Source organism: Adiantum capillus-veneris, chromosome 9 (genome assembly GCF_014529385.1).
Source record: "Adiantum capillus-veneris isolate H3 chromosome 9, ASM1452938v2, whole genome shotgun sequence".
NCBI lineage: Eukaryota > Viridiplantae > Streptophyta > Polypodiopsida > Polypodiales > Pteridaceae > Adiantum > Adiantum capillus-veneris.
The window spans coordinates 133,847,729-133,874,832 of record NC_140939.1 but is presented as its reverse complement, the minus strand read 5'-3'; the positions used below and the strand labels follow the sequence as shown (position 1 = coordinate 133,874,832).

The window sequence follows — 27,104 nt, the reverse complement described above, 5'->3', positions numbered from 1 at the left end:
TCTGAGCTGGTGTAAGGAGGAGCATCTTAGGGCGCCCATGTTGAGGCTGAGTCAGTGGTCTCATGTGCAGGAGCAGTTGGCACTGTCAGTAGCAGTCGCAGTTGTGTGTACCTCGGGTCTATCCACTGGGGCATGTCAAATCTATGCCGGAACACCCTTGGTCACTTGTACGAGCAGCTTGTTATCAGCGTAGAGAGCCCCTCTCTCTCTCTCTCTCTCTCTCTCTCTCTCTCTCTCTCTCTCTCTCTCTCTCTCTCTCTCTCTCTCTCTCTCTCTCTCTCTCTCTCTCTCTCGCGCCTGCCCTACTACTCGCCCTCGTCCCGGCCTGCACCCGCTCGCCCTGCACCCACCTCGCCCACCTAGCCCTCGCCCCTCGCTTGCCCTGCACCTGATCGCCCTCGTCCTGGCCTGCACCCGCTCGCCCTGCACCTGCTCGCCCTCGTCTTGGCTTGCACCCGCTCGCCCTGCACCTGCTCGTCCTCGTCCTCGTCCTCGCCTGCACCTGCTCGCCTTGCACCCCCCACCCCTAGACCCTCGCCCCTCCTCCCTATCCCTCGCCCCTAGCCCTCGCCTCTCGCCCCTCGCCCCTCGTCTTATCTCCTCGCCCCCCCCCCCCCCCCCGTTTTCCTCTTTTTCCTTTTTTCCTCGTCCTCGCCCTCTATCCTTGCCCTCGCCCGGTGTAAGGTTGCCCTCGCCCATGGCATTAAAACACAAATCAATTGAAAATTGCATGGCATTGCTTTGCTCTGCTTTGCTTTAATTATTTGATTTTCCCTGCGGAAAGCACTACCCACTGAAAAATCACAAAAATCGTAAGGCCGATTCTCCTACAGGTGCTAGAACAGGAGCAGACCAGGACATTGGGCTCAAGGCCCCCCATTATTTTGGTTTTAAGGCTGACGCCCGTAGTGGGCTGTGGTTGTACCTTTACCCGCAGTGGAATGCTTGATGCGGGAGACAATGTATGCATAGTGTGGATGCATATGTATGCTTAGTGGCTTTTTTTCGGACAGTGATTAAGCATGAGGAAGCTGAGTGATAAAGCCGACCCCCTAGAGAATGCCATTTAAAAGTGCAAAGAGGAAATGACGGAGACTATTACCAAGATGAACCGCAATGTGTTGGGCACAATAAAAATGCTGGAAGGACGCGTCTTGATCCAACAAAGCAAGATAAACGCATTGGAAGACCGAGTGACGACTGAGGACGAAGAGATTGCGTCACTCAAGAAAGATCTCGTAGAAGCACGATCAAGCAGCACACTGGAAGAGGGCGAATTGCGACCCTCAGTAATCGAAGAAATCAACACTATCAAGGAGCAAGTACGGGCCATCAAAGAGGGAGAAGAGCAACACAAAGATGACGACTTCTTGGGTGGATGTTCTTGCCAAAACTCAGCACAAGGTGGATGAAGCTGAGAAATGGACCAAGAAAGGAAAAGGCAAAGAGATAACGTCCACGTCCACACCCACTATCATTAATCAGGCGCTAGAGGAGGAGTTAAGAAGACGTGTGCGCACTTTACATGTGAGAATTTGCGGTCTTAAAGACAAAGGCAATGTCGACGAAGAGGTAAAAGAACTCATGGCCTTGATGGGGGTTCATGAGCCGACGCACACAAGAGCTTGGAGAGTGGGCAACATAAAGAAAAATGGAAGTAGTGGGGAAACCTCGAAAGAAAGGGCACTCATCCTCCGTTTTCCCTCCATGGAAGCGAAAAAGTCCTTCTTGAAGAAAAGGCAAACTCTTAAAGAGATGGGCATTTTTCTCGGGGATGATCTTACCCTCTCGCAGATCGCTCATATACAGGAAGTAATGCCGGAGATTAGAGCAGCAAGGGGAAAAGGCAAGATTGCCTTTTACCGAGATGGAAGAGTAGTAATACTGGAGCGACGCTCCACATGACGGTGCGAGACTTATGGGACCGCACTCAAAGTGGCTGCCTGGAACTGTAATGGATCCATGCGTCTTGATGTGGGTGCTTTTGATGATAGCTTTATTGGAAGAGACATAATCTTCTACTCTGAGACAGACCAGGCCCCTGGACAATCCATGCCTCATATCAGTGGATACAAATGGGAGACAGCTTACAGACAGGAGACACGCTCAGAAAACAGAGGACGGGCCTCGCGGTATGTGGCAGTCTTATTTAGAGAGGACTTGCAGCCATTGATACATATAGCCCGTAGGGATGAGCAAGCTACGTACATGTGGGTGAGATTGAAAGCAGAGATAGGCAGATATCTCTACATTGCTATTTGCTACTTTCCCCCGAGTACGTCGGGCTATGCATCACCCAGAGGACAGTCCCCCTTTTCTATTTTGGATGATGACATATGGTAGTTCTTTAGAGATGGTGACATTATCATTCTAGGGGACTTCAATGCTAGGACTGCCCATCACCAGACATTGTTTTATGATACTTCAGAGGAGATGATGAGAGAGCTAGATGTTGTAGAGACGGGCCTGTCCAAACTATCACACGATGCGGAATATACTGAGTATGGACGACACCTGTGTAGCCTGCTACAGTGTCACTTCACAGGACAGGCACAGGACAGGCAGTTGGACAGTTAGCTACAGTTGGTCTGGTTCACACTGGACGGACCCTTTGGCTGGGAGTGACACGTGGCAGGGTACCTACGGTGGTCTAGTGGACGTCGTGGCCAGGTCACCACCACCACTCAGTTTGGAGATAGACTTAGTTGGCTGGACATTTATGGGCCGTTGGTGGCTCTTATGGTTGTACATATCAGTAGTCGTTTTGGGGGAGTTGGGGCTTATCTTGCACGTAGTCGTCTAGAGAGTCTTACACAGAGCACTGCTACACCATCCATGCACATCTGAGCCTCGACACCCCATCTTGTATCTGTGAGTCCTGGGCTGGAGCTGAGTGTGCTGCCACTCCAGAGTCTGTACAAGGTCCTTTGAGTTAGTCGAGTCCACATGTTCTGGTCTACTGCTGTGTCTCTGTTATTATCCATTGTTTCTTGTATTTCATTCTGTTGAGAGAGTTTCTGTTTGTTGAGTGAGATTGTCACGCACATTGCACTGGGGGACACCCACACTGTAGAGAGCACGACACATTATCCGCGCTATAGGTGCTCTCATTTTGGCGATCACGGTGGGACCTCAACTGAAGTCTCACTCTGTTGAGTAGCTGGGTTCTTCGCTTCGCCTGTGCAGCCTGTTGGTCTGGTCCAGTTTCACCCTTGATAGCTTAATCTAGCTGGTCTAGTCTCTCGCCTTGCTGGCCTGGTCCCCTCTCGCCCTGGTCCAACTTGCCTCGTCTCTGGTCTAGACCCCTCGACCTTGGTCTAGTCCTCCTCGTCCCTCGTCCCTAGTCCAGCTGGTCTAGTCACTCGTCTGGTCTAGTAGAGTCTAGACCAGTCTTCAGCCAGTTCAAGGTTCTCTTACTCAAAGCATGGTTGGATTGGAGGTCTGTGAAGAAGCAACAGGGGTTGCTGACGACTTTCCGGACAGCAGTCTTTTTAAGGTGGATACCACACCGGAATGGTACGGCGATGTTTTGCATCTGCTTTCTAGGGGCCTCTACCCTGAGAATGCTTCTCCCCTACAGAAGAGACGCCTATTGCTAAAGTCTAGACCTTTCACTCTCATTGGGGGCCAGTTATACAAATCAGGGCAAGATGGTGTTCTGAGGCAGTGTGTCTCCCCTCACGAAGTCGAGTATATTTTAGAGGATGCCCATAGTGGTCCCACTGGTGGCCATTACCCTGGCCATATTACTGCACAAAAGATTCTCCAGTGTGGCTTGTGGTGGCCCTATATTTTCCGCGATGCAATCGCCTATGTAAAGGTATGTGATGTATGTCAGCGTTGTGGCCCTAAACCAAGCAAACAGTCAAACCGTCCTCTGCAGGTCTCTATGGCATGGCAACCCTTTGAGAGGTGGGGCATAGATTTTGTAGGCCCAATTACTCCCTTTGCCCAACCCGGCAATCGGAAGTATCTCTTGGTGGCTACCGACTACGCAACAAAGTGGGCAGAGGTACTTGCCACAACGGACTGCACTGGCACTACAGTAGCCAAGTTTCTCTTTGAAAATATTTTGTGCAGGTTTGGATGTCCATTGGAAATCACCAGTGACAGGGGTAGTCACTTTGTGAATGAAACAATTTCTACCTTGCTGGCCAACTACAAGATTTTTCACAGAAAATCTTGTTCTTATTACCCTAGAGCAAATGGGCAGGCAGAGAGCACTAATAAGGTTCTGATAGCACTCCTGCGGAAAGCATGTCATCTTCATCCATCAACTTGGGCTCAAGCTATCCACTGTACACTTTGGGCATATTGAACTTCTTTCAAAGCCACAACCAATCACACTCCATTTCAATTGGCGTTCGGGTTGGAAGCGATAGCACCTTTCGAATTCAACTCAGGGTCCTCGCGAGTGGGAAGTCTTCGTGCCAATGGAAATTTGGGGTCGGCAGCAGTCTCTCGTCTTTTCATTTTGGAGGAAAGCCGAGGTTTGGCTTCACTGGCTCTAGAAGCAGAGCAGCTTCGTCGTAAAGCCTGGCATGATCGCCATCTCAGGAAGCCGCAAATAACACAAGGAGCACTGGTGCTACTTTATCAGGCCAAGTTTTTGAAAAAAGCAAAGAAGCTGGTTCCAGCTTGGCAAGGGCCCTTTAGAGTACAGGAGGTTTTGCCACAGGGGGCTGTCCAGTTAGTCACTTTGGAAGGCGTCCCTTTGCCACTGGTAAATGGCTCCAGAATCAAGTGCTATTACTCCTCTGAGTAAAGGGTATGCAACTTTCCGCCATCTGTAGGTTCTATGGCCCATCTCTCTCCTCCCCTCTAGCTTTCCACCAGAATAGATGTTCTGTTACTGTCTCAGTTTTTGCTATGTTTGTAAGTTTCCGCCTTTCCTCTAAGATATCTTTTCTCCACTAAGTCCTCTTGGTAATTGGGTATTATCGGGAACTTCTGCAAGAGTCACTCCTCCTCACTGGACGACTCCTATAATCAGTCACTCTTCTAATTCCTCTAATGGTTTCTATCCTCAGTGTTATTTGCAGTTAAGTATTAAGATCCTTCCAAACTGCTTTCAGTCAAGCTTCTTGCGTGACTTTGTTTAGTCTGACAACTGGAATCTGCTTGGGGACTAGTGGGGACTCTGCTTAGATGGCAATTGGGATAATGAGCAAGGTGTAATCAAGGACTTGGCTTGATGGGACTCCCAATGCCATACTGTCTATGGGAAGAATATAGGCTTTACTGCAGGAACCTTAATCTCCCAATGAGTCAAAATTACCCTCCCTTTTATCTGCTCGAAAATTGTAGCTGCTAAAAAATTAGCACTTTGTACCTTCTCTTTGCTTCTGCTATCACTTTGTACCGAGTACCGAGTGCGATCATCGGCCCTACCCTCTCCCACACCCCCTCTCGCCCTACCCTATACTCTCGCCCCCTACCCTCTCCCACATCCCCTCTCGCCCCTACCCTATACTCTCGCCACTATCCTCCCCTCTCGGCCCTACCCTCTCCCACAACCCCTCTTGCCCCTATCCTCCCCTCTCGCCCCCTACCCTCTTCCTCACCCCCTCTCGCCCCCTACCCTAAACTCTCGACCCTATCCTCCCCTACCCTCCTCTCTCGCCCACTACCCTCTCCCACACCCCCTCTCGCCCCTATCCTCCCCTCTCGCCCCTACCCTCTCCCGCACCCCCTCTCGCCCCTACCCTATTATCTCGCCCCTATCCTCCCCTCTCGCCCCTACCCTCTCCCGCACCCCCTCTCGCCCCTATCCTCCCCTCTCGCCCCTACCCTCCCCTCTCGCCCCTACCCTCTCCCGCACCCCCTCTCGCCCCTATCCTCCCCTCTCGCCCCTACCCTCTCCCACACCCTCTCGCCTACCCTCTCACAGCAACCCTCGCCCCTAACCGTCCCCTCTCGCCCTAACCTCCCACTCTCGCCCCTACTCTCTCTCAGCACCCCTCTCGCCCTGCCCTCTACTTGCCCTACTGGTTCGCCCTACTGGTTCGAATTTGCTGCCCTAAATTGTGTTTTGCAGCAAAACTAAAGCATCACGTGCTTTTCCATTGCCAGCCTAAATCGTTTTGCAGAAGAAAATCCAACCTGGCCTTTTCTTCCAACCTGGCCTATATCTGAGTGCTTTTCCATCACTTGACTACTCAGAGGCTCGGTTTGTCATCCGACCTCAACATGGCAGGGGGTAGCAAGCAACAGGAGAAACAGCAAGAAGGAAGTAGCAAGAAAAAGGTAGAGTTGAAGAGGAGGAAAGCTCTGGTTGCATCAGAGAGCGAAGCAGATGAAGTATCTGCAAGTAGCAGCAGCCATGACATAGAGAACTTTACCTCCAGTGACCCAAGTGATGAGAGCTACAAAGCAGACTCAGTAGCATCTGATGATTCCGATGTCAATTCCGAGTCAGGTGCATCCAGTGATCAAGAGGAACACTCAAAGGTGGCTCAGAAAAAAGAAAAGCAACAAATTATCACTCATGAAATCAAGAGGCCTGCTTCTTCAAAAAATCGCACAGCATTTTCATTACATTTTCATATGCAGCAACCTCGACCATCTCTCAGCGAGGTGCTGTCGACTGCTCAGCTACGGACTCTGGGCCTCACAGAATTGGCTGATGCAAATTTACCTGATACTATTCCAGCAGAACTGATACATCAACTGCTGAAAAACTTTCCAAAGGTCCGGGGCCACAAGCTAACAGCTACAAGGCTTGGCCATGCCATGGGTATGACCAACTTTCCAGCTGTGAAGTCTACTACTCGCACTTTCTCTTTGTTGTCCAAGGACGCGACAATTCAAGCATGTAAAGAGCTATTGAGCTCGGATCACCCAAATTATGAGCGAAACAGACGGCTTCTCGCAATCTTCAGGTATTACTTTCTGGCTCGGGATGCCAAAGAAGACAAGGTACAAAAAAATATTCTCACTACATTCTCCCACTGCGACGGGCTATACTGTTTAATCCACACTATCCCATGTGGATTCCACCAAATTCTCTTCAGCTCTCTGCAGTCTAGGGCTAAAAGATTTCGGGCCCAAGTGCAGTCTGTGCAGTTAACTTTTAGATGTTTTGCGGCGCCTCTCTTGGCATGGATCATAAACATACCTATTAACATAAATGAAGTGGATGAGGAACTGGGAACCTCGAAAGGGAAAAGGAAACCCGTGAGCATGCAAGTAGACCCCACAGTCACCAAGAAAAAGAAGATCAAGGCGAAAGTGATGAAGGATACAGTGAAGTCTCTTCTCTCCTTGCCAGTTTCTGAGAGACAGCAGACTAGGGTACATCTTCAGCGTCATACGTCTACTGCTACACCTGGTTCTGCTGTGTCGACACCAGTGTCTACTGCCGCTCCTCTGGACAGGATGGTCACTTCACCCTTACAGGATCCTCTTCCTTCTTCTCCCATCTTCACTCATACACCGGTCAACATATCACTCGCTGCACCTACAACAACAATCTCTGAGGCACCTTCTACACCGAGTGTCCCTACTTCTAGCTCGCCGGTTGTGCCACCATCTGCACCTACTTTTAGCTCGCCGGCAGTGCCACATGTGCGCCCTCCAGCATCACATCCATCTGAGGGATCTTCAGGTAGGACCGACTCCACTTCTCTGTATCAGCTTTCAGAGAAGTTGCTTCAGGACTCCAGAGCTGCTATTGCCACCATCGAGCTAGGCGTGGAGCAGCTAGCTGCAACCCACCAGCATCGCTCCGCCACATACGTAGCTATGGAGGGATCCCTGCGAGTTGCCGAGAGTGCCATCGCAGATCGAGATGCAACGATTTTTGCACTACAACAGGCATTGAAGATAAAGTCGAGAATTATTGATGACCTCAAAGCACAGGTGCAAGGATTTCAAGAAATGCTTATGTATGATAACAGGCCTACCCAGGCTACTGTGGGATATGGATGGACTAGGCCAGGGATACAGGTCCAGAGTCCAGCTACCTTTGCAACGCCAGCAGGTCCCTCTCAGCCCTCTCAGCAGTTCATGGGACACTACCCACAGCCCCAGGTCCAGTACTTCACTCAGCAAGAGTCTCAGATCCAAATGCCACACATGCAGAGCTAGAGTGTTCCTTGCTGTGACGGTGTTGCTGGTGCACACTGCCATGGTTGCGTTACTAGGCGTCCGGAGTTCACTTCAGGGCAGGTACTCCCATCCGCTGTGCAGCAGATGGCTGCTACAACCACAGGAAATCAAGGTATGCAAAGCACAGGACAGCAACCGCATGGTTACACTATTGATCTGATGGCTCCTCCCGATCCGGAAGCTTCTGGAGCAGCAGTGGGGACTACCCTTTCCCTTGGGTGACAGGACTGTGCTCTTACCTCATCTTTCATGGTACATATAGTTACTTTTGCAGTTTCATTCAGTTTTGGCTCACCGAGACGGTGACCAGTCTTGTGGCGGGCAACCTGTAGCCTGCTACAGTGTCACTTCACAGGACAGGCACAGGACAGGCAGTTGGACAGCTAGCTACAGTTGGTCTGGTTCACACTGGACGGACCCTTTGGCTGGGAGTGACACGTGGCAGGGTACCTATGGTGGTCTAGTGGACGTCGTGGCCAGGTCACCACCACCACTCAGTTTGGAGATAGACTTAGCTGGCTGGACATTTATGGGCCGGTGGTGGCTCTTATGGTTGTACATATCAGTAGTCGTTTTGGGGGAGTTGGGGCTTATCTTGCACGTAGTCGTTTAGAGAGTCTTACACAGAGCACTGCTACACCATCCATGCACATTTGAGCCTCGACACCCCATCTTGTATCTGTGAGTCCTGGGCTGGAGCTGAGTGTGCTGCCACTCCAGAGTCTGTACAAGGTTCTTTGAGTTAGTCGAGTCCACATGTTCTGGTCTACTGCTGTGTCTCTGTTATTATCCATTGTTTCTTGTATTTCATTCTGTTGAGAGAGTTTCTGTTTGTTGAGTGAGATTGTCACGCACATTGCACTGGGGGACACCCACACTGTAGAGAGCATGACACATTATCCGCGCTACAACCTGATAGATATGGGCACCGCAAATGGACTGGCCATCTTGAATGGCCTACAGAGGTTTCCTGCTTCGGGAGATTTCACATGCTTCCCACACAAACATGGAGCCAACACAGTGGACTATGTCATGGCACAACCAAGCCTCATCTCTAGTATTCAGGACCTCATGGTTGGACCTAGACCTGTTGGTGTGGCAGTAGATCATGCTCTTATATCGCTGACCATTTCTTTTCAATTTAGTGTAGCACACAGGCTACGGGCAGCACCCCCTACTCGCTACACCTTCACGCGGGAGACGGACTCTGTATACATAGATGGGATCTATACACTCCTGTGCACAGAGGAACTAGGGCGACCTCTGGAGGAGCTTACTACTATACTGACAGAGACACTACATGATGCAGCAGTAGAGGCATACCCACATACCCAGCCTGAGCAGAGACGGCGTTCAGAGAGCATGCCCCAGAACAGTTGGTATGATGAGGAATGTCGAGACACTAGAACTAGACTTCAGAGGGAGGTGCTTTTGGGGAACATCACTCATAGGCAGTCTCATAGATTGACTTCTGACGCCTAGTGCGGCGGAAGAAGAGCGCATTCCTAGCTCGCCTAGAGCAGGATCTATTACCAGTTATTCTTGAGTCAGGACTCACGTGAGGCGTGGAGGCTCTTTCATGAACACTCCTCCTCCCCTGCCATCACTTCTACAGAGGCTTGGGGCCAGTATGCATCATCTTTGTACACAGTTCGTGAGCAGCCCCCCCTTCCCGACCCCCCCGATCCATGCCCGCACACATGTGTTTTTTTTCACCGCTGAGATGGTGAGGAAGGCCATTGACAGGATGAAGACTGGGAGAGCATATGATCATGATGGCTTAGTGGCTGAGCATTTCATGCATGCCAGAGATTTACTAGCAGAACTTCTATCAGTTATGTTTAACCGTGCCATGTGTGAGGGCTTGCCTAATACGTGGAGCCTATCTACTATTGTACCTATCTTCAAGTCGGGAGACCTATGGAGCTTGGGAACTATCGCACCATCATGATTGGACACACACTGGCACAGTTGTACGCATCTATTCTTGAGCAGAAGCTGAGTAGATGGGCAGAGAGGGAGGGGATGCGCGCAGCCGGGCAGGCAGGTTTCAGGAGGGGTTTTTCTACTCTTGACCATATCTTGACACTCAGAGCCATCATTGAGGAGGGTAGATCGCATGGGAGACGGATCTATTGCAGCTTTGTGGATTTCCGTAAAGCATTTGACACAGTGCCAACAGCGAGATTGATTTGCAGATTACAGCAGATGGGAGTACCCACAGACATAGTAACAGGGAATGGCCGTTTTTAGGTCTCCGTTCCCAGTTCCCATTCCAAGTTCCCATTCCGTGTTTCAAACGTGAGTACCCGTAACAGGGAATGGCATTTTGTTCCGCGTTCCCGTTCCCTGTTCCCGTTCCGGTTTCCCGTTCCTGGTAACTCTGCCCACAGAACTCATTTGGGAGGTCATGGCATTATACAGGTCAGTAGTGGGGCATGTGCGCACTCCTGAGGGTCTATCCACACCGGTTTACTCCACTGTTCGGGTGAAGTAGGGCTGCCCGCTCTCTCCTACTCTATTTGGTATGTATGTAGATGAGGTTTCTGACTACATTGAGAGAGATGGTGATAGAGGTGCATAGCTGGCGGGGACATGGATTCCACTACTGTTATATGCTGATGATATTGTTTTGATCTCTGACTCTCCGGAGGGGATGCAACGTCACCTGGATGCTTTGCATAGGTTTGCCCAAGAAAGTGGTTTGTCCGTCAACCTTGGGAAAACCAAGGTCATGGTATTTAATACCACCCCATAGTGGATGAGGAGGTCAACGCCCGCTTTCACATACGGACAGGAGAAGGTGGACTATACAGATGCTTACACTTACCTTGGAGTGGTTTTCAGTGGGCCAGCATTTTCACTGAGGAGGGCAGCAGAGACTCGATTGACTAGAGACCATGTAGCATTGGGTAAATTGGAAAGGATGTGTTCACAGGTCCAGTTTCAAGAGCCTCGGACGAAGCTCTGGCTCTTTGACACTTTGGTGGCTTCTGTATTGCTCTATGGAGCTGAGATTTGGGGACCTTCACTGGACCATCACGGGAGGACAGGCCGAAGTGATGGATGGGGGGGGGGGACATGGAGAAGCTTCTGGTCTCTATGATCTCGCGGCTCATTAGGGCCAAGACTTCAGTACCACGTGCTATTATACGAGCAGAGCTAGTTGCCTCCCCACTGGTGGTTGAGGCGCTCACAAGATCGGTCTCCTTCATACACCGTATGTGGGAACTCCCCAGAGACAGATATGCGCGCCTTGCACTTGAGTCCTCTCGAGTGTTAGCCGCGCAGGGAGATACAACATGCTGGTATGGGGAGATGACGTCATGGTTTCAGGCGCATGGGTTTGATCATAGACAGATTGCCTCCTTTCCAGTACTCACTGGATGCGCCCTCTCTGACTCTTACATAGTCGGAGATCACCAGGCTCATTCGTCAGGACTTGACCCAGCTAGACACCAAGAGGACATGGATACAGCCAGTACAAGAGCTAGGCACGAAGATGGCTTTCTACAAAGAGCATCTCCTCCAGCTTACGGAGGATGGTTTTGTGACGAGGCCTAGATACATGGACACTCACCTGTCTCATGGGGTGCGATGTGCTATTGGCCAGATACGCACATCTTCACACCAGCTACGGATCAAGACTGGGAGATTCAGCGGAGTACCAGCAGAGGCCAGGAGATGCCCCAGGTGTGACATCGAGCCTGAGAGAGAGTTGCACATGCCACTGCCCCGTCTACTACGAGATACGAGGCCGCTTCCATTGCTTGTTCAGAGGGGGCTTTGGACCATTCTCTAGAGTCATGCGGTACGAGGATCAGAGATGCCTGGGTTTGTTTTTGCTCGAGTTGCGTAGACACAGAGAGAGCCCAATGAGAGGAAAGATTAGCCAGTCTCAGAGACAGATCATAGACTTCTTGAGAGCTGCCACTGGACACCCGGAGGAGTTACTACCACAGCAGAGCTCGTCTCTTTACACGAGAGGCATACTGATCGAACGAGTGACTGAGGTGGGAGATCCAGATGCCCACGATTGCAGAGGACTACACAACATCGACAGAGGCTGCATCGGAGGATCTAGGTCACTTTGGCTCGACATGCACAACGCCCGGTCAGACTACTGACCCTGGAGGAGATTGATGAGATCCGCTAGCGATGCTGGATCTGCTATGATCTACCTATCCCAGCTAGCTGTTTTAGCTGCTTAGTCCACACCCAACAGTCTAGGATTCCATAATATTTTATTTTGTCATTTTGTCATCTTGTTACTCTGACTTTGTATGAGATCCACCACATTGTAATTTTCTGGTCTCATAGGTCACTTTGGCCTTTTGAAGAGGTTAATATAACATTTCATTTCATTTTCATTTCTCTCTCTCTCTCTCTCTCTCTCTCTCTCTCTCTCTCTCTCTCTCTCTCTGTCAGCACTACAAGAGAATCGGCTACAAGAATCCTTGGGCCTCAAGGTGAGGATTGGGGGGCTCCACTCACCATGGTGCACAGATGAGGACACTCTTGAAGAAGCAATTCCAAGCTCAACAATATTCTCCAACGAGTATATATCAAGCCAGAGACCGTCTCTTGGATCAATGAAAAACATAGAAAGGTACCACCCGAGCATTGTATCCTCACTTTCAAGGACAAGGAAGAGCGGTGGAAGTTACTTCGCTAGTCTCATCTTCTCAAGGGAAAAAAATTCTGGATTGCCAAAGAATTGACTCCGAATCAACTCAAGGCCAAAGCCAATGAGCTCAAAAAAATGCAGATGACGGTGCATACGTACACCCAATACAATATTCCACACTACTATATAGTAGCTATGAAAATTGCACCTCTAACAGAGTTTCCCACGACACTAAAATAGATCTGTAAAAAGTTGTCTAATCATGTATGTGTGATGAGGAAAAAGATATTTCATTTAATGAGGCATTTCAAATTGAGAAAAGTGCATGTGTGTAATGCAATGTGTGTGCGCGCATGCGTGTCCACATGATGCAATTGGTAGTAGGTACTAAGTGGGTTCCTGGTTTACAAGTTGAGGTCTGTTTTTGGACCTAATTCGACTAGTAGTGGGGACTAAACTTACTGGAAAAGTTTATGGCAAGAGAAGGAGAATGATTTTGGGGAGAGTTGTGCCCATTCCTTGTATGGCGATCGTTTGTAGCATTTGTACATTGACATTGCACAATGATTGGAATGTTCAGCTATTGAACATAAATATTGAATTTCTAAAATTGAGGTACTGATTTAACATAGCAAAGGACAAGAAAACAAAGTGTGTAGGTTAAAGAGAGCTTTTTAGGTTTAAAGGAAGTGCTATATGCTTGACGTGAGAGATTGGGTGCTTCACTCCACATGGTTTTCATGACACGCTTGAAAGTACATCATTTATCAAATGGGAGGATGATATATTTTTTATCGTTATTTTATATGTGGATACATACAATTGAGACACATTTTTAATGTAAGTCTGCATAAATTTGGGTCTACTGCACCATATTGTTGGGACATAGTTTAAGCATTGCAATAATGGAGTTTCTTTGTGTATATTTAGACATTGCTGTAAGATTCAGCCTTGAGGACTGCAAGCACCTTGCTACTCCTATGGAAAAATGTTTAAAGCTTAGTCAGGGACTTGAGCGTTGGCACACTGTTGCACGGATCTTTCTTTGCTTAGGTGGCATTAGGTGCTTTGGGTTCTTTTATCCCAAGGTGGGATCATTATTGCTAGATCTACATGCTTTTTTAATTTTAATTGGGCTTCATGCTTAGTAGTTCATGCGTATCGTGGTTGAGCAAGAATTAGCCCAATATGCCACTTCTATTAGTGATGCTAAGTATAGGGCAGCTTGCATAGGTGCAGTTGAGTGTATTTTCTTAGACTCCTTGTTTCTCATTTGGGTGCTGGAGATCAACCTGCTACCACTATCCTCACCAACAGTAAAGACCACTTGGAAGTTCCAAGAAACCTTGTGTTCTATGCTTGCACTAAGCACGTTTAGATGCATCATCATCGCGTCAAGGAGAGATTCTTAGTAGGAGATCATGTTGGCATATGGGCAATGCAGGACACACTTGTTAGCCAGGGTTCCCTTTTGCCTCGTAGTTTTTCCCTGTGAATTGGATATACGCTCATCATTCTAGGGCTTCCTTATCTTTTTACTTGCACACTAACTGCTAGTGGTTTTGTGTTGAGTGCTCTTAAGCTTCTTGCTCTTAAAGCACTAAATCTAACATTAGCTAATGCTAGTGTGTTATGTCATCAAGAATCTGCAAAAGTTCATAAGTGAAGTTTTCTCCTTAACATTCTGGCTTATTTTATCTTGCTCTTTTATTTGTCTGACAAAGCTCTTCCATGACACATTGACCCCTTGTATGATTGTATTTTCGTGTGTTTATACATTGCTCTCGAATATGAGATGTGCTTTTCTAGAGTATAATTCTTTCTTAAGGGCGGTATGCTAAAGGAACTCATTTGTCTCCCTGTTTCTCTTTCCCAGGTCAAGTAGTTTTGGGTTCTCTAGACGGATTTCTTTATGTTATCTCTTCAAGTGGACGAAGAGTCAAAAAATACCTGGGTAGTTGGGCAGAAACATCAATCATACACAGCTGCCCATATATAGATTGTGCTAAGAAAGAGATTTTTGTAGCACAAGTAAGCGTTGGCATGAAGATGGTTACAAAAGCAGCTGTCTCATATCTTGCAGCCAAAGGAGTTACATTTTTTGTCTTGGATGCATATTCTGGTTATGTATTGCTATCTAAATATTTTCCAGGTCTGTCTTGGAGATGATTTTTTGCCTGATTTTGTGAATTGTTTTACTTTGTAATGAAAAACATTTTGGTTCTTCCTAAAAGCATGATAGAATATGACCACAATATTGTCAATCACAGATGGAATGGTTAACAGGTATAAGTATTGCCAATCAAGACGGGATGCTGGATGCAACCTTGCTTCTTTCAGTATTTGCCACAAGTACGAAAATTTATGTTTGATGAAAATTTTACTGCAGTGAAAAAGTCCTTTTTGAAGCTGTTTTCTCTTTTATGTACATTGTGTTCTTTTTGTGTGAAGAAATTTTGTAACCACAACTGCTTGAATGGGTATCAAGCGGCCTAGAAGCAATTGTGGACCTAAAATGACCATTTAGTGTGTTCTTCTACACATACAAATCCTTGAAGGGGTAGTTGTACTACCAAAATTCAGTGGTCTACAATGCTAGCGTTCTCTTGGGGGAAGTGTAAAAAAGAAGTGTGTTGTGGTGGGTCTCTCTCAATGCAGCATGCATGAAACCCACTCAGATGTATCAAACATGAGACAACTGATATGACAACTGAGCCAAAATAGCAGTAGTGAAATAACAAGTGGATTGAAATTACAGCATGATCTGAAATGACAATAGCATAAACTGAAGTGTGAACAATTGCAGACTTAATGCCTGCTGAACCATTATACTCTCAGTGGTAGGCAGCACTCACAGCTCCTGACCAAGGACGAGTAGGATACTAAGGGGGTGCAGAGGCTCAGTAGTGTGTGGAGGTATGCTAGTGTCTGTGCTAGTGCGGTGCACAAATTAAGACTCGACGCAGCTAGACTCAATTTAATTGAAGTCCACTGATGTTAGCGACCTCGTATACAATGGCAGAGATCTATAAGCAAAATATCTCCTTTGAGACTATAAGTTGCCTATGATGGATGTCCCAGCCATGGTGACCAGTGAACACCACTCACCCCTACAACACTTGATAGAGAGCCATTGGGTTGGCCCATTGGATTATGTTTTGCTCCCACATCACTGATACCACGCATTCAGGACTTACCAGCGTTGTAGATCTACATGCTTGTTTAGGCCTAATCGGGCTTCATGATTAGTAGTTCATGCGTATTGTGGTTGAGCAAGAATTAGCCCAATATCATATATGGCATTTAGGACTTATCAATGAGCCAAAGCGTCACCACTGTGGTTATTCTTACATTCAGGTCTAGTCAGTCTCACCCAAACTTGTTAGAGTCTCTGTAGATCATGCTCATATATCTTTTGCAGTAGATTTTACTTACACTATTGGTGGCTTTCATTATGCAACACAGCACTATCCGAGATACCATTTTTGCAGAGAGATAGATGGAGTGTATATAGCAGAGTTGTATAGTCTTCTAGGAAGGGAGAACCCCCATAGACCCTTGTCAGAGCTCACCCATGTTGGGGTAAAGGCGTCTTGCCTTTGCCCGAGGTCGGACGTATGGTGCCCAGCCGCCCACTGACTCTACTAACTTACTCACTTATTCTTTATACATGGAAGAATAAGGAGTGAGTGTTGCTTCTTGCCACTCTGCTCCACCTCGCATCGTGTGTTCTCTCTCTCTCTCTCTCTCTCTCTCTCTCTCTCTCTCTCTCTCTCTCTCTCTCTCCCCCACACCGCATACGTGTAGTGCAACTTGTAACAGAGCGCATGGCGATCGTGAGGAGCATGGCGGCTTTGAGAGATCAAGAAAGCTTGGAAGCTTTGCAGGAACACAATGGGAGCTTGTGAGCTCAGTTGAGAGTGATGTATGCTCTTGTGGAAGATCAGAAGACAGTGTAGAAGATAGTGTGTAGGTGAAGGTGCTGTCCTAAAAACTGTGTGTGCAGCAACACTGATTTCAGATTCGTTTTTCTCCTTGTAGAATGCAAATCTGAAAATTCTGCCCTTTGTGTACTGCGTTTCAACGTGGTTTACAACTTCGTAGAAGAAACTTTTTGCAAATTCCTCACCAATTTACTAATATTCAACTCAGACTGACTGTATGCAGAATATTTCAGATTTTTTTTTTTTCGCATTTGTGTGGGCGTTTGATGCACTTTTGGAAGCACGGTAGGTGCTCGAAGCTGGGTGCATAAATTCTGAGTTGAAGATGCAATTTTAGCTTGTGCATAGCTTGTGGTTTGAGGATTTTTGGTAGATTTGGGCAACGAAGCACGGAGGGGTTTACACACCGTCGAAGCGGTCTCTTGAGAGACGTAGTTTCCCGAGCACACACTTGCTCGGAGGTGGAGTCTTTTGCATTGACAACACAAGTGAGTTTGCGCTTTTACAGTGTGGATTATGCGGCTTAGGTGTTGTGCTCATTATGACTATGTGGGTCATTTCAGAGAGTTTTTTAAGCATGGTTTTGTGCGATTATACTATGTATGCAAATGCGGATACAGTGTGAGCTAGTGCCAACTCGCAAGTAGCATATTCACAAGCTTACAAGTGTTTTTTTGGACAGATTCAGGAGTCCATAGAGCCACTCATTCAAGAGTGAGCTAGTTTTCCAGGGTTTTGACAGGTTATGTATGCCACATGTGGATTTATTTACTGAGACAATGAGTGTCTGCTCTTGCTTTATGCGGTTTTGGTGAGACTTTTGAGTTTTTACTTGGTTTCAAGGGAAAACTTTGCTGGATTTTTCCCAGTTTCTCGCCATGTTTTATGCGTATTTGTAGTTTTACTCCACTTTGACAAGTTTTGTCAGCTTGGACACAATTTAGTATTCTTGTATTTACTCTCACAGGAGTGAGGATTGCATATGCTCGTGTGGCTCTACAAACACATTGTCATAGGCTTTACAGGTTCTACAAGTTTTTTGGCTGATCTTTGCAGGATTACTTGGGATGCGTTTTGAGCATTGTTTGCTCACTACTTGTGCATATGGTTATGCGATTTACGCTCGGTTGAGCTGTTTGTCCTAGACTTGGCTCACTTGGTTTAGTGATGATGTTTATGCTTACAGATTGTGGACCTTTGTAGAATTGTTTAACGCATATATGAGCATCGGTTTTGATGCAATTTATCATGGTTTTCATGATTGTGTAGTGGTGGAGTGATTCCCACTTTGTTTCCATTTTGGCACGGTTTATGGTAGAGATTGTACTTGAGTTTTCTGCTCAGTTTACAGGGGAGATTTGCCAGTTTTCTCCCCGGAGTTCTCGCCATAGTTTCTTGACATTCACTTATGGTAGCAGACATGTGTGACAGTTCAGAGTTGGGGCTTTGCAGCATACAGAGTCGTCTACGGGATTTACATGCAGGCTCTAGCGTGGATACGCCTGCTCGCCTACCACTAGAGTCTATACGAGTGCATGTAGATCGAGAGAGCGAGCCAGTGGGCGTAGGTTGAGAGAGTCTCTCACTTAGTTTCTTGTATATACTAGTAGTTTAGCTAGTAGCACTCACTTTTTAGGACATTCGTCTTTACGTGGGAGGTTGTTGGGGGAAAGGCGTCGTGCCTTTGCCCAAGGTCAGACGTCCGGTGCCTAGCCGCCACTGACCCTACTAACTTACTCACTCATTCTTTATACATAGAAGAATAAGGAGTGAGTGTTGCTTCTTGCCACTCTGCTCCACCTCGCATCGTGTGTTCTCTCTCTCTCTCTCTCTCTCTCTCTCTCTCTCTCTCTCTCTCTCTCTCTCTCTCTCTCCCCACACACACACACCGCATACGTGCAGTTCAACTGGTATCAGAGCGCATGGCGATCGTGAGGAGCATGGCGGCTTTGAGAGATCAAGAAAGCTTGGAAGCTTTGCAGGAACGCAATGGGAGCTTGTGAGCTCAGTTGAGAGTGATGTATGCTCTTGTGGAAGATCAGAAGACAGTGTAGAAGATAGTGTGTAGGTGAAGGTGCAGTCCTAAAAACTGTGTGTGCAGCAACACTGATTTCAGATTCGTTTTTCTCCTTGTAGAATGCAAATCTGAAAATTCTGCCTTCCGATTCACTGCATTTCGATGTGGATTACAACTTCGTAGAAGAAACTATTTGCAAATTCCTCACCAATTTGCTAATATTCAGCTTTGTCTGACTGTATGCAGAATATTCCATATTTTTTTTTCGCATTGTGTACGCGTTTGATGCACTTTTGGAAGCATGGTAGGTGCTCGAAGTTGGGTGCATAAATTCTGAGTTGAAGATGCAATTTCAGCTTGTGCATAGCTTGTGGTTTGAGGATTTTTGGTAGATTTGGGCAACGAAGCACGAAGGCGTTTACACACCGTCGAAGCGGTCTCTTGAGAGACGCAGTTTCCCGAGCACACACTTGCTCGGAGGCGGAGTCTTTTGCATTGACAACACATCTGGAGAGCGTTGGTGTTCTGACCAAGTATTACTTTTGGTCAAGGTTTTCTACTCACACAGCTTGCGCTTTTACAGTGTGGATTATGCGGCTTAGGTGTTGTGCTAATGTATGACTATGTGGGTCATTTCCGAGAGTTTTTTAAGCATGGTTTTGTGCGATTATACTATGTATGCATATGCGGATACAGTGTGAGCTAGTGCCAACTCGCAAGTAGCATATTCACAAGCTTACAAGTGTTTTTTGGACAGATGCAAGAGTCCATAGAGCCACTCATTCAAGGTGAGCTAGTTTTCCAGGGTTTTGGCAGGTTATGTATGCCACATGTGGATTTGTTTACGGAGACACTGAGTGTCTGCTCTTGCTTTATCCCGTTTTGGTGAGACTTTTGAGTTTTTACTCAGTTTTCAAGGGAAAACTTTGCTGGATTTTTCCCAGTTTCTCGCCATGTTTAATGCGTATTTGTAGTTTTTTTTTTTCCCAGAAAAAGATCCTTCTATTAGTTAATGAAAGCTGCCCATAGGGCTACAACCACCTCTGCAAGAGAGGGCTACAACAAACATGGTGGGGAGACTCTCCCAATGAAAGAACAACATATATACAATGAGGCTAAATCAAGGGATGGGAGGAGGGAAGAGCCACACAAGTGGTCGGTAGTGCCATCTGAGCACACCCTCGACAATGGTATAGAAAGGCCGAGGACGCCAGAGTCGAAGGAAAGCCTCGCGGCGCTCCCGCATGCGGTCGGAGGTGCCCTGTAGTCCCTCAAGCTGTCCTCTGAGAGTATGGATCAGCTCTAGCCAAAAGTCACGAACAGTCTCTGCTGGCGGCACAAAGCGGGCCTCAAAATTGCGGAAACAGCGGGCCTGCCAGATGAACCACAGTGTCAGGCCACTGATGAGCTCCCAACACTCCTCTCTCTCACTGCACCACTCCTGTGGAGTAAGCTCTGTAGCAGGCTGGAGTGTAGGCCGCCCCCCCTGTATCACTGTCATCTTGCTGGTGGAAGATAGCTCAAACTGAAGTGCTGGGCCCGTGAGAGTGGACCAAGCCACTGCCCCCCAAGTGTACTGTCTAGCCGTGGAGAGAGTAGGCATCAGCCGAAGAACTCGTAGCCACACCTGCTGGGCTGAGGGACAGTCCCAAAGACAATGACGTTGACTCTCCACCAACTGGTCACAGGCTGCACATGCGGCCGAGAGACCACTATGCACAAGCCAGCTCCCTACTGCTGGAGCTCTGTGTGCAACCAGCCACTGAAACAAAGTGACGCGCCTCGGCTATCTGGAGTCCCACAGCCTCTGCCAAAAGGCTACCAAGAACTCGACTGTGAGGCCCTCCTCCTACAAATGATGTGCTGCAGCGGGGCGGGCCTCTCTCTGTGCTGCAAGTATATGACGTCCAAGCCGAACAGTGTACTGAAAGAAGGGGACTCCTGGGTGGTCTGCAGAAGAGAAGGGGTCCCTCCATAGCCACTCACTAGGATCTCACTGTACTCGTGCCAGTGGACAACACTCCCAAGCCCATAGCCTCCAGTGTCCAGTCTCAAGAGCTGCTGGGTCTGGGTCTGTGACGCAAGTCCTCCCACAGATGCCCACAACTCGGATCCTCTGAAAACAACACTCTGCTACCTGCGGGGCCTCTACTGCAACTGGCTGTAATCGTCCCCCACCCTTCAAAGCTCGAAGAACAGGGCTGGGACAGTCTCTGAGGAGGCCCTGATTGAAATGAGAACCTCCAGTCGTGTGAAGGCTCCCATCCACCGGGGTGCTATTGGCTCGAGAGGCGTGAGCCACTCAGCTGGAATTGACTCTGAGATGTCCTGACACATGCTCTGTACCCTTCTCATGCCCTGCAGCTGGAAACCTTGCACCTCCTTTGACAAACCTGTGAACTCTAGCTAGTCTCCTAGAGAGCGCGCTGGACCTGCTGCCATGGGACCCCATGAAACATGAGGCCGACTACCAACCAAGTGGCCTCTCTGAGTGTTAACCATGGGGTTCCAGACGAGGGGCTGCCGTAGGTGCTCCTCTGTGCACATCGGCTATCGCTGCTCCAGGCCACGCCGTAAGAGCTCCCAAGAACGAAGCAAACTCACAGCGAAGCGGTCCTCCAGTCTCCTGCTCAAACCAACTTGGCGCATCTCTGTAAAGATCCATCTGGTCGAAGGTTGCCAAGGGCCTCCTGACTGAGGCACCCTGGCACGAAGCCTCTGCAACAAGAACTCCTTCCAGGGCTCCTCAGCTGGAAGAAGTTCTTTGACTATGAACTTCCCTAGAAGGGCTCTGCTCTGCTGTGCTGGATCAATGATCCCAAGCCCTCCCTGAGAACAAGAAAGCGTGATGATTGACCAAACCACCTTGGCTCGGGCCATCCGAGTGTCACGTCCTGACCAAAGGAAGTTCCTGATCAGCCTCTCTACCTGGCCGATACAAGAACTCGAGAAGATCCAGCAGGAAGTGATGTACCACATAGTCGCCAACAGCACCTGGGTTGCAACTACTACTTTGCCGGCCAACGAAAGTCGTGCTAAGCTCCAATGTAACAGCTGTCTCCTGATGGACAGGAGAAGAGGAGCAATCTGCTGCTCTGGAGACAAGTCCAAACCAACCTGACAACCCAAGTACCGAACTCTAGTCCCTGGGGTAATCCACCTGAACCCTCTCCTGGCATCCAATCTGGTATAAGAGCACTACCAACCGAGAAAGCCACTGTCTTTCTCCAGTTGATCAGTGCGCCCGATGCACAGCAGAAGGTCTCCAGAGCCTGCTCACATCTGTGAAGATTGGCCTCCTGGCCATCTAAGTACAAGGCTGAGTCATCGGCAAACTCAGCGTCCAGTGGCTCCTCTCCCTGAATAGGCAGTGCTAAGCCGTGAAGACCAACCTGCTGTGACACCAAAAGTCTGCTCATCGCCTCCGCATAGAACAGAAAGAGAAAGGGGGCAAGAGGACAACCTTGTCTGACCGAGCGTGTGAGCATGAAGCGCTCACCTCTCCCCCCTACCAAAAGCACCTGACTGTGAGCCTGTCTATACAAAGGTGACACCCCTCTGATCCAAGCATTTGAGAAGCCCATCCTGCTGAGAGTTCCCTCTAGAAAGTCCCAGTCAACTCGGTCGTATGCTTTCTCAAAATCGAGAAAAGGAATCACAAGGTCCTCACCACGGAGCCGTGCCAGGGCAGAAGCCTCCTAGAAAGTAAAGATGTTGTCAAGGATACTGCGTTCCTTGACAAAACCTGTCTGAGTCCCATGCATAAGGCTCTCTAAAAGTGGCTGAATCCTCAAACTCAGAGCCTTGGCAAGAATTTTGTAGGCTGAGTTGAGGATGGTGATGGGGCGCCACTGTCGAATCTCATCCAAGGAGCCACCCTCCTTGGGAATGAGGTAGATCAAGCCCTCACTCATGCTGTCAGGCATCACTCCTGTGTGCAAAATGTACTGAAAAGCACTACAAAGATCTAGGCCAAGCAGGCCCGAGTACTCCAAGAAAACGCTGGGAGTCAACCCATCCTCACTTGGACAGCTACCACGACGGAGGACCCTGAGAGCTGTGTGCAGCTCCTCAAGCTGAAGTGGCATCTCTAGCCTCTGGCGCATCTCCTCTGTCACAAGACCTGGCATATGTGCCCAAACCTGCTCCCTGCATGCATCCTGCCGCTCTGGCTGAGGCTCAACCAACAGTAACTCACGGTAAAAGTCAGTAGCAACTGCATGCATATCCTCGAGCTCACAAGCAACTGACCCATCGGGCCTCCTCAACTGAATGACCTTGGCATGCGAGTGCCGAGGTCCCACTGTCTCAAAAAAAGCCCCAGTCACTCTGTCACCCACCTGAGTCCACTGAGATGCTTGTCGGTGAAAGGCAAACTCATGACGCCTCTCCTCTGTGCTAGCAAGCTCCTGTCGAGCCTGCTGTAACTGCTCCTCCAACCATGGACTGTCCGGATGCTTCTCCCTCATCCTCTGTAGTGAAGCAATGCCTCGTCTGAGACACTGCTCCGCCTCCCTCGCTACAGCCCGGCGAGCCAGAGACTCCTGAAGAAAAAAGTGGCTAAGCTGAGCAAGGCCTGAGGCCACTCTGTCTGCAGGTGAGACCTGGCTGTCCATGCCCTCTGTCCAGAGAGCCTCTACCCTCTCTTTGAGTGCTGAGTCTAACAAGACCCTCTCTGTGATGCGAAGCATCGTGCTCCCAATCCTCTGCCTGTCTGCCACCGTGAGGATCACTGGAGCATGGTCCGAGGAGGAGGTCCATGCCAGGATGCCCTCTGAACCCCCCAAGTCAGTGAAGTGGTCACTAGTGTAGAAGCTATCTATCCGCGATAGATTCACTCCTCCCACTCTGCGGTCCGATCTAGAGAAGGCAAGACTGTCTGGGGGCCTCACAAAACCAGAGTGCTGCCATGTATCCGAGACCCTCAAAGTCATACAAAACCTCTCCCAAGCTGCCAACTCGACTCCATGCACAATAGCATGGCTGCCACCAATTCTGTCAGAAGGGTCCTCCAACATGTTGAAGTCCCCTCCTATATACCAATGATCGGCTTGCAGCAAAGACTCAACAATCTATGACCAAAACTCTGCACGAGCACTAGCCACATTGGGTGCATAGATGTTCAGGAAGCCCACAAGGCCACCCTGAACCTGCATAGTAATCCACTGAGCCCTGCCTTGCACAATAATCCCTCTGTCCACAATGGCCTGCTGCAATGAGTCCGCAATAGTCATACATACCCCACCCTGGATGCCTCCAGGTCCAAAAGCAGCTGACGAAAAGGTATCATAACGTCCACGCAAAATCTGACCACATCGCCGAATGCGGCTCTCACACAGATGGTGCTCCTGAAGCATAAGGAGATCAATCTCTTCTCCCACAAGGCAACGCTGAAGCTCCTGACGTAATCGGCCCCGCTGTCGCTGAAACTCGGGCCCACCTAGTCCCTGCATGTTCCATGAGACGATCCTCATGGGGAGCGAGAGAGAACAGATGTTGCTGCAGTAGCAAGACGGGCTATCTTCGAGGCAGGCTTGGATGGGGAGTAATCCGCATCCGAGCGTCCTCTAGATATGCGTGACTGTAGTGAGTGCCTAGCCCAAGCCCAAGCAGAGCGAGCCGTGTGTAACGCAACCTCCTCTATCCAGGAGTCCTCATGAATGTATACATAGCAAGGCAAACACTATGTATCAACAAAGAAGTACACCACAATGTGTCACCAGCGTGTGACTACTATCTATCCTTTTTGTTGATTTCTTTCTTATTATCTATTTACTTTCACTATTTGGAAACACCCCTCGGGAAATCTAACTGCCCTGCATTGCATAGCTAGTGTGGAACTGTCCAGAGGGAGTCCAGGCCTGAGGGCAAGAGAGCACTAAGGTTGGACAAGGACTATGGTTAGCCAAGTGGGGTCATTGACTAGCCAAAGTGGAATCCTTTGCTACAGAGGCTACATTTCAATTCTGGGTGTGGCCACAGTGTACAAAGAGGGTCGGATGACCTAGAAAGATACAATGGCAGCATCTCCTAAAATTTAGGGAACTGCTATTTTGGGACCTGAAAATGTGTTAACGTCATTATCTCCGGAATGACAAGGGGAACATTTTCTTACTCTGCCGTGAAGTCAACTGGGCAACCGGTTGGGATATTTTTAGACGGCAACCCCGAAACGGGAAAATGCTTGTAAATGTGCCAAGTGGCACCTTCTGGTGCACTTGCCTCATGCAACAAGAAGTGGCGCTGAATTTTAAGGTGGGAGAGCCTCATTTTCAGATTTGTCACAGGTTAAGAGCTATGGAGTGCTTGCTTTCCCTCTTATGCACAGTGCGGTGCCAGGAGTGATGCCCTGCACGCTACGCACTGCCCTCTCTCTCCCCTTTGGCAGTATGTTATGCCCCTCTAGTGGGCTCTTCATTTGACCAATGTACAGTTGTGTGGGTTCATGCGCGATTGCCGAGGCAAGAGCCTCTTGTACAGGTACTGGATTAGCTAGCGGCTAATCCCCCGCAGGTACAGGTGAATTCGGAGAGGTTTCACGCCAGAAATCTCGTCTGATTCAAAGGGCAAGTAGCCCTACAGGTGCGGGAGCTCGAGGACTTGCTACGGATGCGACCGGCACGCGAAACGGAGCCCGAAACAGTGAATTACAGCCTGCTGTGTATTTTTGCAGGTTTAGGGTTTTGGCCCTAAACGGACCCTAATACCCCCAGGAGGTTCGGGGACGCAAGGGGACCACTGTACAGGTGAGCTGGCGCATTTTCAGGGCTGAAAACAGAGAATTCAGCGTGCTGCAGATTCTTGCCAGGTTTTGCAAAGTGCCCGTATGCGTCGGGAAAGTCATTCAATGCGTGGGAATACTGACTGTGAAGTGTTCTAGTACAGTTATGCTGCCGAAATCGGGCTGGAACAGTGGAAATTCAGCCGAGTTTGTGCGGGGCAGCTTGTAGGGAACCACAGCGTTTATTCCCTCTGTTGAACAATAAAGAAATACCGAAAGGGGCGCCTAAGTTAGGGGCCAATATGGTGTCCGTCTACTCATACAGGTGCAATCTAGCAGCCTGTATCCCTCTCCCCTTTGTTGTGTCTTGAAAGTACAGGTAAAATAGACGACTAATAATGGGTGAAAGCTAAATCAAGGTTTGAAGTAAAGTCTACCGCCCTTTTTGGATTGAACAGGCCGGTTTCACAATGTGCCGACATCCTGCTGAGTCTGGGGGAGTCACCGCAAACTTGGCCAATGGCCACAAAGTCTGCAGCATATCTGTAACTCCAAGTTCTCCCATGTGGTGAGAGAACTCTAAGACCTGTGTATGCAACCATCCCACCACTGAGTCGAGGGACCACTCTGTCTCGGTCCTACCACAGAGGGGGAAGGAGAAACCAACTGCTGAGTCCAAGGCCTGTGTCCCCCTAGCGGCGAGGAACAAAGCGTGGACACTGAAGCAGGCTGCCTCGTGGTCTGCTGCGGAATCGCCGAGAAAGCGAGTGAACCCGTAATCGAAGAAATCCCAGCGGCGTCGGAGGTCAATGCTCGTCAGACCACGAGGGATAGCTGCAAGGGAAGAGGTCTGAATCTGCAGAGGGGGCCACAAGAAGGGCTGACCCTCTCTCGCTAGGCGACTCGTGGCAAAGGCGCTACCAAGAGATCTCCTAGCCGCCGGCGAGGGACCAGTCTCCTGAGTCGACTGTGGTACTAGCAATTATGTTTAACCGTGCAATGTTTGAAGGCTTGCCTGATACTTGGAACCTATCTACTATTGTACCTATCTTCAAGTCAGGAGAACCAATGGAGCCTGGGAATTATCGCACTATCATGATTGGACACACACTGGCACGGTTGTATGCATCCATTCTTGAGCAGCAGTTCTGTAGATGGGCAGAGAGGAAGAGGATACGCGCAGCCGGGCAGGCAGGGTTCAGGAGAGGCTTTCCTACTCTTGACCATATCTTGAGACTGAGAGCCATCATTGAGGAGGGCAGATCACATGGGAGACGGATCTATTGTAGGTTTGTGGACTTCCGCAAAGCATTTGACATAGTACGATACGCAGACTACAGGAGATGGGAGTACCCACAGAGCTCATTTGGGGGATCATGGCATTATACAGGTCAATAGTGGGGCATGTACACACCTTAGAGGGTCTATCTACACTGGTTCACTCCACTATTGGGGTGAAGCAAGGCTGCCCGCTCTCTCCTACTCTATTCGGTATGTATGTGGAGGAGGTTGCTGACTACATTGAGAGCGATGGTGATAGAGGTGCACAGCTGGCAGGGACATGGATTCCACTATTGTTATATGCTGATGATATTGTGTTGATCTCCGACTCCCCAGAGGGGACGCAACGTCAACTGGATGCTTTGCAGAGGTTTGCCCACAAAAGTAGTTTGTCTGTGAACCTTG

The 27,104-nt window shown here is 48.9% G+C and overlaps 1 protein-coding gene across 3 annotated transcripts in view; it reads left to right on the top strand.

Annotated features, from left to right (window-relative positions):
- LOC147451206 (uncharacterized) overlaps window positions 1–27,104 on the top strand; it is a 121,455-nt gene that overhangs the window by 63,868 nt on the left and 30,483 nt on the right. For all 3 annotated transcript variants that reach the window (XM_086520168.1, XM_086520167.1, XM_086520166.1), the window contains exons 5-6: window positions 14,613–14,888; window positions 15,023–15,088. In XM_086520168.1, coding sequence (XP_086376294.1) covers window positions 14,613–14,888; window positions 15,023–15,088 — 342 coding nt within the window. The remainder of the gene's footprint in view (window positions 1–14,612; window positions 14,889–15,022; window positions 15,089–27,104) is intronic.